We start from the raw sequence: 14,766 nt of genomic DNA on the forward strand, positions 1-14,766 counted from the left end.
GTTGCTTAACCTCTCTAATCCTCAATTTCTTCATCTCCATCATAGGAATAATAATATAAGCCTTTTATATTGTAAATGATTGAATGTAATAAAATATATAAATTCGCTTGGCAAAAGCACTCAAAAAAATGTAACTGTCATTGCTGATAGTGCTGTTGTTAAAATAATGACACCTAACATTTATTGAGCATTTAGTATGTGCGCCAATATTTTCTCTACTTCGGTTTCAAGTAGGGGCTATTTCTATCCCCATTTTATAGCTAAGGAAACTAAGACACAGAGAGATTAAGGAATGTGCCCAAAGTAAGTCATACATCTGAGAAATGGCAGAGCCAGGAGTGAAATCTAGGTCTACTGCCTCCAGACTCACCTTTACATTATGTTACATTTTACTGCCTTTGAGAAACATATAAGGGGCCATTTTTTTTTAATCTCACTTTTTGAGAATAAAATACTCCAGACTTCATCTACAAATAAATAATAAGAAGTAAAGAAAAATTGTGATAAAACACACTTGCAATTACCTCGATAAATGAATACTGGCAGAGACCATCAAAGCTGTAACTTTTTCCATCAAAAGATCTAACATGACCTTCCCCATAGATATGGCAGGTGGTTTGACACTCATTTTGTGTACAGTTCCAAGATCCTTTTATGCAAGTACTAAAAGAAAGCAATGATACAGTGTGGCAATTTTATTACGTCAAGATTCATATACTCATATTGTTTTTGTAAAGAAGCACAAAACAATGTTTCATATTGGTTTAAATTTTGCAGTTTCTTCATTATCTGATGTTCATCTTACATAATGCTATGTAAAATTTCTATTTTAAAGATAGCATTTTTTCTAACTACATTTGACCATTATTTTTCAAAATATCCCAAAGTATGACTTCTTTCCCATAAAAATCAGAGTAGATTGTACACTTTCTAATATCCAAAACAAATAAAGTAGTAATCTTTTATTATGCACCATTTGTTGCAGCCAACTGAGGTGACACTTCCTTGGTCATACTCTCGTCCACCAAAAGAACATGGGCAGTCGTCAGGGAAGACACAGTTCCCTTTAGAATTTCGAACCATTCCTACAGGACAGTAGCATCCACGCTTGCAAGGCAAGTTCTCCTACAGGAATAAATATAAAATATACACCATGAGGCACTAGTCTAAATACATCACATTATCAGTTTTAATTGACAATGCAGAAATATACCAAGTATACATTTAGAGTCAACATTTGACAAATCAAAATGACACACAAAAAATAATATGATCTTCTAATTACTTTTCATTGATGTTTTAATTTCCTTCTTCACTGAAACAAAAGTTTTAAAAAACTGAACTCTAATGCCATGTTACTTACTTCAAAACTAGGTATGTTCCGAGTGCTACAGGTACTGTCAACTCTTCTCTGTGCCTTAGGATTCCTACAGTCAACATATTCAGCCCCTTTAGAACAATTTTCTGTGGAACAAGGGAAGTTGTTAATCAAGGGCCTCTTGATCTGCTTATTTTAACCAAGGTAGATATCTTAAGCATCATGATTTCAAAACTTACGTAGCGTTAAATCAATGGGAGTCTGGCAAAGAAGAATTCCATCTCGACATACGCTGGAAATAAAAGAAAATGATACTTTTTTTTTTTTTAGGCTGTGCTGTGCAGCATGAGGAATCTTAGTTCCCCAACCAGGGATCAAACCCGTGCTCCCTGCATTGAGAGAACAGAGTCTTAACCACTGGACCACCAGGGAAGTCCTGGAAATGATACGTTTAAATAAAATTCCAATGACAGCTTCTTAATACACTGTTACAGCAACTTTAACCTCTCATTCATAAACCACCAGTTTTATCACAAATAATAAGACCAATGAGACACAGTCTCCCAGAAGATGCATAAAATGTACCAAATTATAAGATATAATCCTGTATGTATTATAGAAATGTACAAACAAGGTTCTTATGGACATACAGAAAACTTCATGGAAAAGATGGCTTGATCTTGATGGATGAGTAAGATTCAACAGATATTGCTGATAAGATGCAAAGTGTGACAAAGGAAAGAACAAGGTATGTTCCAATGACTTGTTTGATAGAAGGCAGGATACATTACAGGGAGAAGTACTAGAAGTAAGTTACAGACAGATTTCAGATAGTCTCAAATGACATGCAAGTTTGTTTCTATTCTTTAGGCAACTGTCACCATAACAAAAGTGTTTGAGCAGCTAAGAGGCACAATCAGAATAGTACTTTAGATTTGATATTCTAGTGGTAGTACAGGAAACATGAGACAGAGACAGAGAGAGACAGGGCAAAGAACAGCCAAGTTAGCTCTCACAGTAGTGCCAATAAGAGGTCTTAGAGGTCTGAAACAGGATAATGATGAAGGTAACCATAATTTGGAGTTGCTGGCCTAAGTTTTATTAAAAAGGTAATCTACAGATTCCCCAGCATCTACAGGGAAAGTATCATTACCAAACCCCAACCAAATGTTTTACATATTTGATGAAAAAGAGTTGATACACATGCTTTCCTTTAAAATGACCAAGAAAAATTATTCATTGCTAAGTGATATCTTTATGGAACTAAAGAAAAGAGAGAAGGTGCATCCAAAGTTTTTTTGGAATAGCTGCTTCAATTTTGCAGTTATGTTTTTAAGAATTGCTATTTATGTGTATTGAATTAGAAATGTGGATAGACTACTTTGCCCAGACTGCAGAAATCACAACCTTCTTATCCATTACAAAAAGTTACAATTCTTCAGCACTTCCTACTGCCCAGGAACAAAGTTCAAACTCTTGAGTATGGCCTGGTCACTGCCTTCTTTTCCAGGGTAATCCTGTGCAACAACAACCTGCATGTGCAATACTTTTTCAAACATTTCCTACATCAGTTCATTCTGTTTACTCCACTAGAAGTCACTCTTCACACCCTAATTTTGTCGGGAAAAAGATTCATCCCTTAGGAAAACTGAAATGCTGGTCTCCTCTGAGAAGTTTTATCTCCTGCAGTAGCAACTGGCCCTTTTTGGTACCATATGATAGTATACAAACTTCCTTGCAATATCTGAGTCCAAGACAATGCTCACTCATCTTTGTAACTCCAGGGCTCAACACAAAGAATGGCACACAGTAGATATTTATTGAATAACTCTTTGTTGAATGACAAATGCTGAGAGACAACTAGGAAACATTGTCTGAATATAAAATCATTTTGCATTGTCTGTATGTAGTAGCTGCTAGAATATTTTTTCTACTGTCATTTAAAACCAAACAAGAGTGGGATAAATCAGTGATGGCCATTACAGTGTAGTGAACACTCCAGGTAAAAGAGGTAATATCAAACTTTAATAAGAAATACAAAATTTTAAATATGATAGGTCTAAAAAGGACTTCATACTAGCAAAGACTATTTCTCTGAAAAACACAGTCCCTTGATTTCAAAGTCATAACAAGTATATTTGTAATTTCCATACCATTTATTGTCATCAATATGGATGAGTTTGCCTGGTTGCAGGACCTCGTCATTTATGTAGCAGTCACACTGAGATTTTGGAACACAATTTCCTTCATTAGTCTGGTACATTCCATCAGGGCAAGTGCATCCATCAACTAGAACATCTTCCATATCGCAGCTCCTATCTTTCTCTGACAATGATCGGCAGGAACTATTGCAGGTTTTTACATTGTACCTGAAAACTAGGCCACTTGGACAAGATTGATCTGTTGGTATAGGGAAAAATAGTCAACATGTAAATAAGCAGGAAAATTAATAATCTTACCTCAACTTGATGTTTATAGGTATTATAGTGAATTAATCATAATTGAGATTATGAATAATAAAGGAAAAGCTACTTGTCCTTTTTTTCATTCTTTTTTTCTGTCATTATTGAGACATTACTCTAATGTTTACACATTCTGCTGAGAATGAAGCCCATAAACAAGATAGGCAGTACACTGCTTTCCTGTAGCTTATATTCCTGGGGAAAGGACAATTGTGGTGCATGCTAAAAAAGCAAGATAGGAAGCTCTAAGTGTGTACAGCTGGGAACCTGCACTTAGTGAAAAGGAGGGGGTAGATGGACAGCATGAAGACAGCCTGGAAAAAGGTAATTCTATGTCTGGTAATTCTATGTCTAAATTACAAGAGAAGGAAATTCTTTCAAAAAGCAAGTAGAAGAATAGAAACTATAAGCCCAGAGACAAGTAGCCTTTAGAACTTGCACGGCCCATGTAAGCAGCTTGGTCTTTAGCCTAAAAGCAATGAATTGCCATTGACTTGTTTTAGACTGGAATGTCACATGATCAGGTTAGTTTTATTTGGTTTTACTTTAAAGATTATACTGATTTCTCTGCAGAAATTGGATTAGAGGGAACCAAGACTGGATATTGAAGGAGGTTATTGCAATCACCCAGGGGGAAAAGTGACGGCTTTTGAACAAGGTTGGTGGCAAAAGAGATGGAAAGATATGAATGGATTTTAAAGAAATTTTGGAGGTGAACTTGACAGACCTTACTGATTGACTGGATATTGGCTATGTAGTATTAAGCTTTATCTATAGAGATGTGTTTCTACAAAAGTTTTTCTCTTTTGTAAACAAAGTACTTCTCTGAAGTCGTATTTGAATAGTGCAATAAACATTTTTTTCCATTAAATGAAGGATTTATCAGCCTTCTAATAAGATTTTTTTCACTTTTTCTTTACTGAGTACAGTTGATTTACAATATTGTATTAGTTTCAGTGTACAACACAGTGATTCAAAATTTTTATAGATTATACTCTATTTTATATTTACCACAAAATACTTGATGCATTCCCTGTGCTATACAATATATACCTGTAGCTTATTTATTTTATACATAGTAAATTTGTACCTCTTAATCCTCTACCCCTATATTTTCCCTCCCCTTTCCCCACTGGTAACCACTAGTTTGTTCTCTATACCTGTGAGTGTATTTCTTTTTTGTTATATTCACTAGTTTGTTTTATTTTTCAGATTCCACATAAAAGTGATAGCATACAGTATTTTTCCTTCTCTTTCTGACTTTAGTGTAATAAATATTTTAAAACAAAATAAGATTTTTTTTTCTGGCCACGTGGCAAGGGGATCTTTGTTCCCTGACCAAGGATCCAACCTGTGCCCCCTGCAATGGAAGTGCAGAGTCTTAACCACTGGACTGCCAGGGAAGTCCCCAAAGTAAGATTTTGTAAACATAGTAGTTGAGCCCTTAGTTTACTAATTTATTTTTTCAAAATAAGTTATTAATATTTGACTATCAGTTAAAAATGCATGTCAGAACATTATTTAAATTTCAGCATACAAAAATTGAACAGAAACATATATTTATATATAAATACGTATATATTATGTTCTTGTTAAAATATGAATGTATTTAATCAAGATAGAAGAAATAAACCAAGAAGTAAGTATGCAAGGATTACAAAAAACATTTTTTGAAAAAACATAAAATCATCTTTGAAAGAACAAAGTACAAACTTGTAAATACACATGCTTAAAGTACACCTAGACACACACACTCACACACAACTGTTGTAAAATTGAGAAGCAAGTAGAGTTATCTAAAGCCTCTATCCTGCTTACCACAAAGCCCAGCTCTCCATCCTATCATGTAAGTTTCCTTCTCAGCACACGCTTTCACATAGTTGCCTAAAATCGTACACAGGCAGTCTTGACTATTTTCACAAGTACAAGTGTATTTTTTGCATTCCTTTAAAATAAGAAACAAATTTATATTACATTATGAAAATATTCAGAACAGGAAAACTGTGTATAACAAATCAGTTCATAACCACTCCTCTTCCCTGAAAAACTTTTGTCCTTGAAACTTCTGGAATTACTTCCGTTCAAAAATATACAAAATAGCAAATCAATTTTTTTTTTTTTTAATTTTGGTATTTATTACTTTTTTATAGTTTAGAAAAAGCCGAAAATTTATTTTGCCTCAGCGTTTTTCCTCTTTTCCTCTGAAATATTAACTTACAGGCTGTCAAAGGAATTATTTGTTAAAGAACCAGGTGCTATGAGTAAGCAAATCAATTGTTAAATGAGTTTTCCAAGAACTTAGAAAAGACAGAAAGAGAAACTTATTCAAGACTTTTCTCATTTGGGGCTATTTTGCAGTACCTCTTTTTGTTTTGAGTTGGTATATCTAACAATTGAATAAATTAGTATAATCCAATGTTAAATTTAAACATATATCTTAATCTACTGACAATGGCTGCTATTTGAACATTTTTAATATCTCATGCTTCTTTTAATATTATCCAAATATATCTCAAAAAAAGCTGTTAATATTAGACCCTCACATACCTCTTGATATGGTTTAGGGTCCACAACTGAATGGCAGGAAGCAAAAGGCCCACTCAAATCAAGAAGAATTCCACAGTGCCTTTCAGCAAATCTTTCTGGAAGAAAATTAATGCACCACATATTAGATCAATAATGTCATAATTTTTTGATTAAAAGAGAAAGTGTAAATTTTTGACTTTTGTCTTTATTAAAACAATTGTGTTTTTAAAGTGTTTTGTTATAATTTGTTATCACTATATACAAAAATAGCATGATATAATCAGAAACTATTTAAACTTAGAGGCAAATCTTTATTAGCTTTGGACTTTTATATTAAGTCAGTTAACATTTTCTGAAGTGCAGTTTCTATATAAAAATATGAATAAGGGAACCAGAGTATTTATTTATGTACCTTTTAATTTAAAATACATATTTATGTCAAAATATGAAAGGTTGGTACTGTCATCCAAGTAGGTCAGATCAGTGTTTCTGAAGGTCATACATTAGGACAACCAGTATCAATAATTCAGATACGCTAATTTTATTTTTAACTGCTTAATTGATATTTGGTTGGTTTATAAATAACTAGTCTCAGATTAAATTAACACAAGAGAAAATTCACAAAAATAGCATCTGAGTAGAAAATGTTTTGCTCAGTGATTTGCAGATTCTTAACGATGATGACCATGACTAGGACAAACATTACTAAAATTTTTTTTTAACTACTTGTTGATTGGCCTTTAAAAGTTACTGTCACCAGGAAGCAATAAAGGAAGATGACTGAACCTATTTAAAGGACATTGAGGTCAATTATGAGGCCAAACTTGTAACCAGGTATCACTGTTTTTTTGTAAACATTATTAATATCTTATTATAGTTTAATTTTCTGTATTTTATTTTATTAAGTTATATATAAAACACTGAAAATTGAGTCATTTACGTATCTCTCAAAAGTGTTAACATATAGTCTGCTTAACATAAATTGGCTTGGTTTCTATGAGATATATATGTTTTTTACCTATGCTCATTTTTTCATTGCAACACCCACAAAACAAAATAACAACAATTAAAACCATGAAATATGTATTACCATGTAGATGTTAATGCATTTATCAGCTCATCTTTTAAATCAAAACAAATAGATGAAACTTTCAAAAGGAATCGCTTTAGTAATTTTTAAATATTATTAAAAACTGATCAGACATTTGTTTCAAATATGCAGATTAATTTAGAAATAACTAATTAACATATCATCATAATATATCTTAACTTACCTTCCATTGCATTCTATTACTTATGAAAGAAGCAACATAAAGTGAAGTATGTATTAAAATCAGCAATACTAGGGGAACAATCAGAGAAAGACTTGGACTCAAAACACTTGGGTTACACCTTATTAAGAACACCCTATCTAAACTCCATTATCACCATCTACATTAATGGAGATAATAACCTCATCCATGTCCTTCATGAATATTTGTGGAAATAAATTGAACTAATAGGTATGAAAGTCTTTGGTAAGCTAAAACATGAGCTGAATCATACAAGTGTACAGTTTTCCCATTAAGATCTATATTTGGGGTTTGGTATACATGATGGCAGTGGTTAGGAGACCTGGATCTAACTATAGCTGCATCGTTAAGTGTCTTAGCAGTTAGAGTGAGTCTCGCTATTCAAAGAAATGATGACTTCTACAACAAAATAAAATAGGAGTAATAATAAACTAAGTGATAGGTAAAGTCTCCTCTAACCCTATTATTCTATAACCATGGAGAAAACTGTATAAGGAGGAAAAGAGTGAGTATAGAAAAAGACAGCTGTGTCTTTTCCTCCCTCCATTCCCCAATGAGAGACATGTTTTCTAAGAGTGTCATCAACCAGCCCAATTGTTTCTCCACTGTTCCCTCTAAAACTGGGACAGTACAACAAAAGCTAGCTGAAACCAGGATTATCTGGTAGTCTCATATTATTACCAGAATAAGTTTATAATTCCAGTACCAAATATCTAATTACAGAGTTTGACGTTCAATTAACATTACCTTTTTCTATACTGACGCATGAAGCAGTGTTTCCTTTAGGACAAGGCATCATTTCCCAAGAATCAGCAAATGCCTGAGATGTCTTCTCTAATATATTCTGACTTGACATGAAATCATCCTCTGCTCTGTTGTTGTAGGAACCACAGAGTCCTGGATAGAGCACAGAACAAATTTTAGCATTTTCTCATCTTCTTTTTGGATTCATATTCAGTTCTTTGCTCAAATCAGAACATGTATAAGCCACCTGAGAGTATTGTCTTTCTTATCTGGACCCTTCTGACCCATGAGTTACATTTTTTTCCTGTGTATAAATGTCACCTTCTTAAGCAAAAGTATATTGCAAAAATTTAGACGGTTTTAAATGAGTAACTGTGGGATTTGCCATCATTTCTTTGTTTTGTTTGATATTTGGACGGTATGTAAGAGCTGATTTCTATAACAGAAAAACTCAGTAAAATAAATGTAATCTATGAGCAGAAAGACTAGTTATAATAGCTTGTATTTGAAACTTGATTTTCAAAAGATTTATATGTATAATATTTTCATTTACTCTTCTACAAGTCAAACCTTTAGTAACATATATTAGCAAAATGAAATAACAAAAATTATCAAATCTCACTTAATAAATCCTTAATTTAAAAACCTTAAAATTTTTAAATTGTTGAAAACCTTTAGGAAATAGATTTTGTAATAAATAAAGCTGTCCTCACTGTATGTTAGAATTATTTTACTGCAATATGAAAGGAAAGATTAAGTAAAAATGCCTTATGGTCTAATGTCATTACTTGAGACAACTGAAAATTACACTAGATGGTTACATTAGCACCTTGGAAATAAAAACATATCTAGACAACTTACCTACAGTGTCTGTGAATTGGTTGGGTGGCATGGAAACATATAATTGCATCACAGGAACAATTTGTATTTGCAGTTTTCCATGAAAGTATGTTTCTGCTTGAAGGTATGAGGAAGATGCATTGGAGATCTGTATTTTTTCTGTTAAAGTAATAATTTATATTAATAGCAACAGTTGACATATTAAACAGTTTTTGATTTCTTAAAATTCTTTTATACTTTAATAGATTTTAAAAAACAGAAACATTTAATATCCTTAAAAATTGAATAAGTTAATGCATTTTACATTTATTTTAAAATAGTATTATTAAACTTACCTGAATAATAATAACCTTGATTTCTAATCTTGTCATTTGTGACTGTTCCATCTCTATTGAATATGTATTTGTCAACTGGAACAGACTAATATTTAAAACACATTGTTAGTTCATATTAATTTACAATATTAATTCATTTTAGTGTAATATATGAACCTGAAATTTTTTCCCATAAAAGTTTAATTGTAATGGATTAATTTATAAATATCTAAAATATAGAACATTTTTAAAGCATTTCTTATAAAAATTCTTTGAGGAGGATTATAAAGGACTTTTCATCCCTGATTTGTAGATGAGGAAACCAAGACCCAAGAAGGTAACTTGGATTTCCAAAGGTTGAACCACTTGTAAGTACCAAAGATCAAGCTAGGTGACCTCCCTCCCTATATAGGTCATCTCCACTTAAAATGATAGTTCCAAATACATGAAATTCTAAACAAATATAAATGCCTTCTTAAATGGGTCATAGATTTTAATAATCTAATAAGCACATAAGGCTGACCTGTAACTAGCACATTAGTTATGTGTCTATGGTAATTTTGATATACTTAAGGGTCCTTGGAACTATCCAACTCTTCCAGAGACTTTATCAATCTTATTATGCTTTTAATTTACACAGTAAAACCTCTCTTTTTCAACCTGAAAATTCTGAATTTGTGGAGCAATTGATTCGATTTTGCTTTAGGAATCTGATTACTTACCGAATTCAAGAGGAGTGTAACACTATTTAAGCACGTTCCTGACTGACCACTTGGACATGGACGAAGCTCAACACTAATAGACCAATCTTTATCCTGTTAAAAAACACATTTCATGTAAATGTTTATTAAAATGTCATTGAATATATGCTATTACTATGTGATTCATTCACAATGCATGTTTGCATTTTAAATATGCAAAAGGCTTACATCTAATCAGTCTGCTCTGAAACTAGAAACCTAGTTCAGTCAATGGTACAGTCCAGGGTTGGCCAAGAGCTTTACAGATGGTCCAAGTTTCTTGCATAAGGTATAGACTATCTAAGTAGTCTATAACTGGTGGATTTTCATAGCATCATTTTTTTTTCTTCTAGCTTTACTTTTTGTCTTCTCCACAAGAATTGCGCTGCATTATTGAGACTAATAGGACTTCGAGGTAACATAGCTTGTTTATTCTCTGGAAAATCCATGATGTTAACAAATCCAATGAGAGAGGTATTTAATTTGTCAACCCATAATAAAAGTCATACCAAACATTGACTTCCAGTTCTCATTTCAAGATCTAGGAATCTCTAATCTATAAGAAGCAAAGATTCTATATATTTGGACATATTTCCCTCTCACTTTGCCCATCCCCTATCCTCATGGATTATGTGAGGAGTATTACAAAAAAGGAAAGAAGATTTCAAAAACTGACTTTTAATAGCAGCAACTACATTTTTCAGATTACTGGTCATTGACCCATATCTCCCGCTTCAGGAGGCACAAATTCTGCTCATCTTTGTTTCTGACCAGGAAGGTTAAGTAAAATTGCCTGTTCTCATGCTAGCTAAAGGTACAAGCTACAAAATAGAATCCCCCTTTTATTGAAATTCAGATTACTTAAAATTTTAATATTGAAAAGAGTTTAAATGTAAGGATAACCTCTATCATACTGTTATATTATAAAAACTAAAAATAAATGTAAAAGAATAATGATGAAAGAGGAAGATGCTTTATGGAATGTAAAAGATAGTTTCATTTGAGGCACTAGTGAACACATACAAAGAAAAGTAGAAAAAGGAAATCTTTTCCCGGTGTATTTAGAAAATTATTAGTAATGAAGGAGATTTTGATTGTTTTTGTTTAGCAAGAATTTCTAAGGAGCACAGGTAATAATGATTGTCAATGTCAATATGTGACCGAAAGCAGATATTGAAACACATAACCAATGATTGAAGGGCTGTTTGTTATTTTTAATAGTAAATAAAGATGAAGATTGTGTTTTAAAATGGCTGAGAAATAGTTTGATGTAGTTTGATGTATCAGTTTTCTCAAGTGTTGTAGACTATTACATACATGGATAGCCAAAAAGTGACAGTTTCCAGGATGATTGTATTTAACACCATCAAAGGTGGTAATCAAACTTCCTTCCACCTTACATCTTCCAGGACATAACATTTTAGTGCAAGACCACTTTGCTTCTTGGCATGTGCTGTTAAAATACAATGGTTATGTTAAAGATCATCAATTATGCTTTCTCTATGGTGAAAATAAATAACACAACATTAAAAAATCACAACTTAAACTACGACATCTAGTTAAGTTTTCTTACACCATTTTCATTCCCCACCCAACATCTCAGCTTTGATAAAATGTCTCATTGACGGTGGTATCCTGGTATTTTAAAAGACTCTAATTCCATTGACCAAAATAATAACTTCTGCCTGCATTAAACATATAAAAACTTGTAAACTGGATTTCAGGAGTTTGTTTAAATGGAACACATTTCACTATTAGTATTAAAACACCTGTTACATGCCACATTATAGACCTGCACTGTCCAATATAGTTTAGAGACATAGCTACTGATTATGCGAAATACGGCTTGTCAGTCCAGATTGAGATCTGCTGTAAATGTAAAATACATACAGACTTCTAAGACTTAATATGAAAAAAGATTGTATCATCTCTCAACATTTTATACTAATTTCATGTCGAAATGATAATATTTTGGATATGTAAAGTACATGATTATAATTAATTCCACTTGTTTGTTTCTTTTTGCTTTTTCAAATGCATCAACTAAAAGTGTTAAATTATATATGTGGGTCATATTTGTGGTTCACATTATATTTCTCTTGGACAGCACAGCTATACACATTCAAAAAATCATAGCTCTTGTTATTCATAATTATTATTAATATATTATTACCAGGCTAACAGAACATTGCCTATTTATTGAGAAAATATTACAGTATAAATAATATATTAGTTTTCATTGAGTCAGTTTATTTCCTCACAAGGACACAGTACATTCTAGAAAGTCCTCTGAAGTCCAGCAGATATGTGGCGTTTCAGAGAAAAGGCATAATGAGGAACAGGGAAATCTCTCTGGTCAGAATATTGTTCCTGAATGCAAAAGGAAGAATCAAGCTATTCAACTAAAAGAGAAATAATCTACACTAACTTTTGGCACATTAAAATCCTATCTGGATTAAATGTATCTTCACCAATGTAGCCTCGTATAAAAATTATTTGAAAAGTGTTGGGTTGTTTCTAATTGTATATTTTTAAATATTCTTGGCAATTAGCATATTGTTTCATTATTGTAACCATACTTTTGTATTATTCTTTGCTCTGTTTTGCAACCACCAATCGGTTTACTATTCAAAACACTCTTTTAGTTAGTAAAAAAACATTGTCTTTTAAAGATACAAAGAAAGCTCATACATTTTACATAAAACACAAAACTTTCCTCAAAAATTGAAAGACAGAATATCAACACAGAAAATGCCAGAAGGTTGCTTTTTTTTCTGAAAAGTTTATTTTACATGTGGATTTAGGGAATTACTTCAAATTACATTAAAATATTAGTATTATTTCACTATCAATAAAATGTAGACAAAAAGCACACACACATACCACTGAGAACCACAAGGACCTTCACGGATTTCTCCTGACTGATACACCTTTCCATTAGATTCACAGGGACAGTCAGCCTTCAACACGCATCTCCCTTTCTCTCCAATATCATCCAATAGATAACCTAGAGTAAATTGTATAAAGTTAATCTCGAAACTATATAAACATCAGTAAATTCTCAAGCAGTGTATTGCAAAATCACTTTGGAGGTTGTTCTTACAAGTGTAAACATGCACTTAAAATGATAATTTCTATTTAAGAAATTTGAGAACTGGCAAGAGTATAGACAATTTTCAGAGCCACAGAGCAGTCCTTTTGGGCCTAATACAGAGCTAGCGAATCATCTGTGTAGTACCATGGCCCTCAGTTATTGTAGAGACAGAAATGCACATTAACTTTAAAAGTCTCTCTACCCCTCCCCTGCAGTATGTTAGAAGGATGGATTATAAATAGGTAATAATTTATTCATTAAATACCTTGTTAGAAACAAGATTCCACTATAACTGAGTCACTTCATTTTCAATTGTTTTAGTGTAAATATTATTACCTTCTGGGCAGGTGCAGCCACTCACACATTCGATGCCTTGAAAAGGAGCCACATTAGAACAAGTTGCAGGATTTGAGGGACCACATTCTTTGTAGATATGTTTTTCTGGGCATCTAGGTTTTTCTGGAGAAATATAGAAATATGTATACATGGAAATTAGAGGAAAATAAATGTGATAAATACATAATATTCTAATGTGGATCTTTTCAAATGGGATTCTTTGAGTCTACTTTTCAAGAATGTCAGTTTTTAAAGATATTCAGTAACTAAATTATGCCAATTTCCCATGCATTATTTTATGATACAATATTTGATTTGGAGGAAATGTATATTATATAGTATCATTTTACCTTACTTTGAAATTGATATTCTATTTGTATTTTAACTTGTAAAGATTGAACTAAGTATAAATGAAAAGTATATTCATATTTGTATGAAACTCATTTAGGTTTTCTAATTTTCTGAAAAAAATAATTACTCATCAACATACTTTTGATAACTTTTTCAGTTATTTTTTACAGTTTTTACAGAATTTCACAGAATTACCCATTTTTCCCAGTGACTTTTACTGATTATAAAGTTCCCAATTAAGATCTTAACACAAAGCACTTGTGGCAAGTAACCCCACAAAATGGACCTCAGTTTCCTCACAGGTACATGTCAGAGACAAGATTATGGTCTCTGAGGTTTCTTCCAGGGCTTACAGGCATTAGAGAAGATTACTTTGAAACATAGCCCAACTTTAAGTGCTATGGAAACTTCCTGATTTGGAATCTGCAATATATTTAAAACCTACCACAAACCACATCGGGATCGTCTCTCCAGGATACATAGGTGCCGGGACCATCTGATGAACAGAGGCGGGACAATTCTGCATAAGTGTCACAGGTGGATTTTTTGTCTCTACTTTGGCAGTACTCATCAATGCAGATCATTTTGTAGTCATTGGATAAAGTGCCAACCTTTCCACATTTCTCAAAGTAGGTTCCAATAATTTTGTTACAGTGCTAGGAAATGAAGCATGAAGTTTTAAGAAAACATAGGAAAAATGAAGAATCAAATGAGTATTTTGGGAAAGATAAATTCAGAAATTTTTTTTT

At 32.4% G+C, this 14,766-nt stretch overlaps 1 protein-coding gene across 1 annotated transcript in view; it reads right to left on the reverse strand.

The window, feature by feature from the left end:
• Positions 1 to 14,766, reverse strand: part of MUC19 (mucin 19, oligomeric) — a 97,388-nt gene that overhangs the window by 79,971 nt on the left and 2,651 nt on the right. Inside the window, exons 4-18 of the mRNA XM_057557549.1 lie at positions 14,463 to 14,673; positions 13,667 to 13,789; positions 13,120 to 13,243; positions 11,554 to 11,689; positions 10,219 to 10,311; positions 9,518 to 9,602; positions 9,204 to 9,341; positions 8,346 to 8,495; positions 6,328 to 6,422; positions 5,599 to 5,725; positions 3,472 to 3,718; positions 1,558 to 1,610; positions 1,364 to 1,464; positions 974 to 1,125; positions 525 to 663 (exon numbers count right to left, since the gene is read on the reverse strand). Of these exons, the coding sequence (XP_057413532.1) occupies positions 525 to 663; positions 974 to 1,125; positions 1,364 to 1,464; positions 1,558 to 1,610; positions 3,472 to 3,718; positions 5,599 to 5,725; positions 6,328 to 6,422; positions 8,346 to 8,495; positions 9,204 to 9,341; positions 9,518 to 9,602; positions 10,219 to 10,311; positions 11,554 to 11,689; positions 13,120 to 13,243; positions 13,667 to 13,789; positions 14,463 to 14,673 (1,974 nt within the window). The remainder of the gene's footprint in view (positions 1 to 524; positions 664 to 973; positions 1,126 to 1,363; positions 1,465 to 1,557; positions 1,611 to 3,471; positions 3,719 to 5,598; positions 5,726 to 6,327; positions 6,423 to 8,345; positions 8,496 to 9,203; positions 9,342 to 9,517; positions 9,603 to 10,218; positions 10,312 to 11,553; positions 11,690 to 13,119; positions 13,244 to 13,666; positions 13,790 to 14,462; positions 14,674 to 14,766) is intronic.

The sequence above is a fragment of the Balaenoptera acutorostrata genome, chromosome 11 (genome assembly GCF_949987535.1).
Source record: "Balaenoptera acutorostrata chromosome 11, mBalAcu1.1, whole genome shotgun sequence".
Lineage (NCBI taxonomy): Eukaryota > Metazoa > Chordata > Mammalia > Artiodactyla > Balaenopteridae > Balaenoptera > Balaenoptera acutorostrata.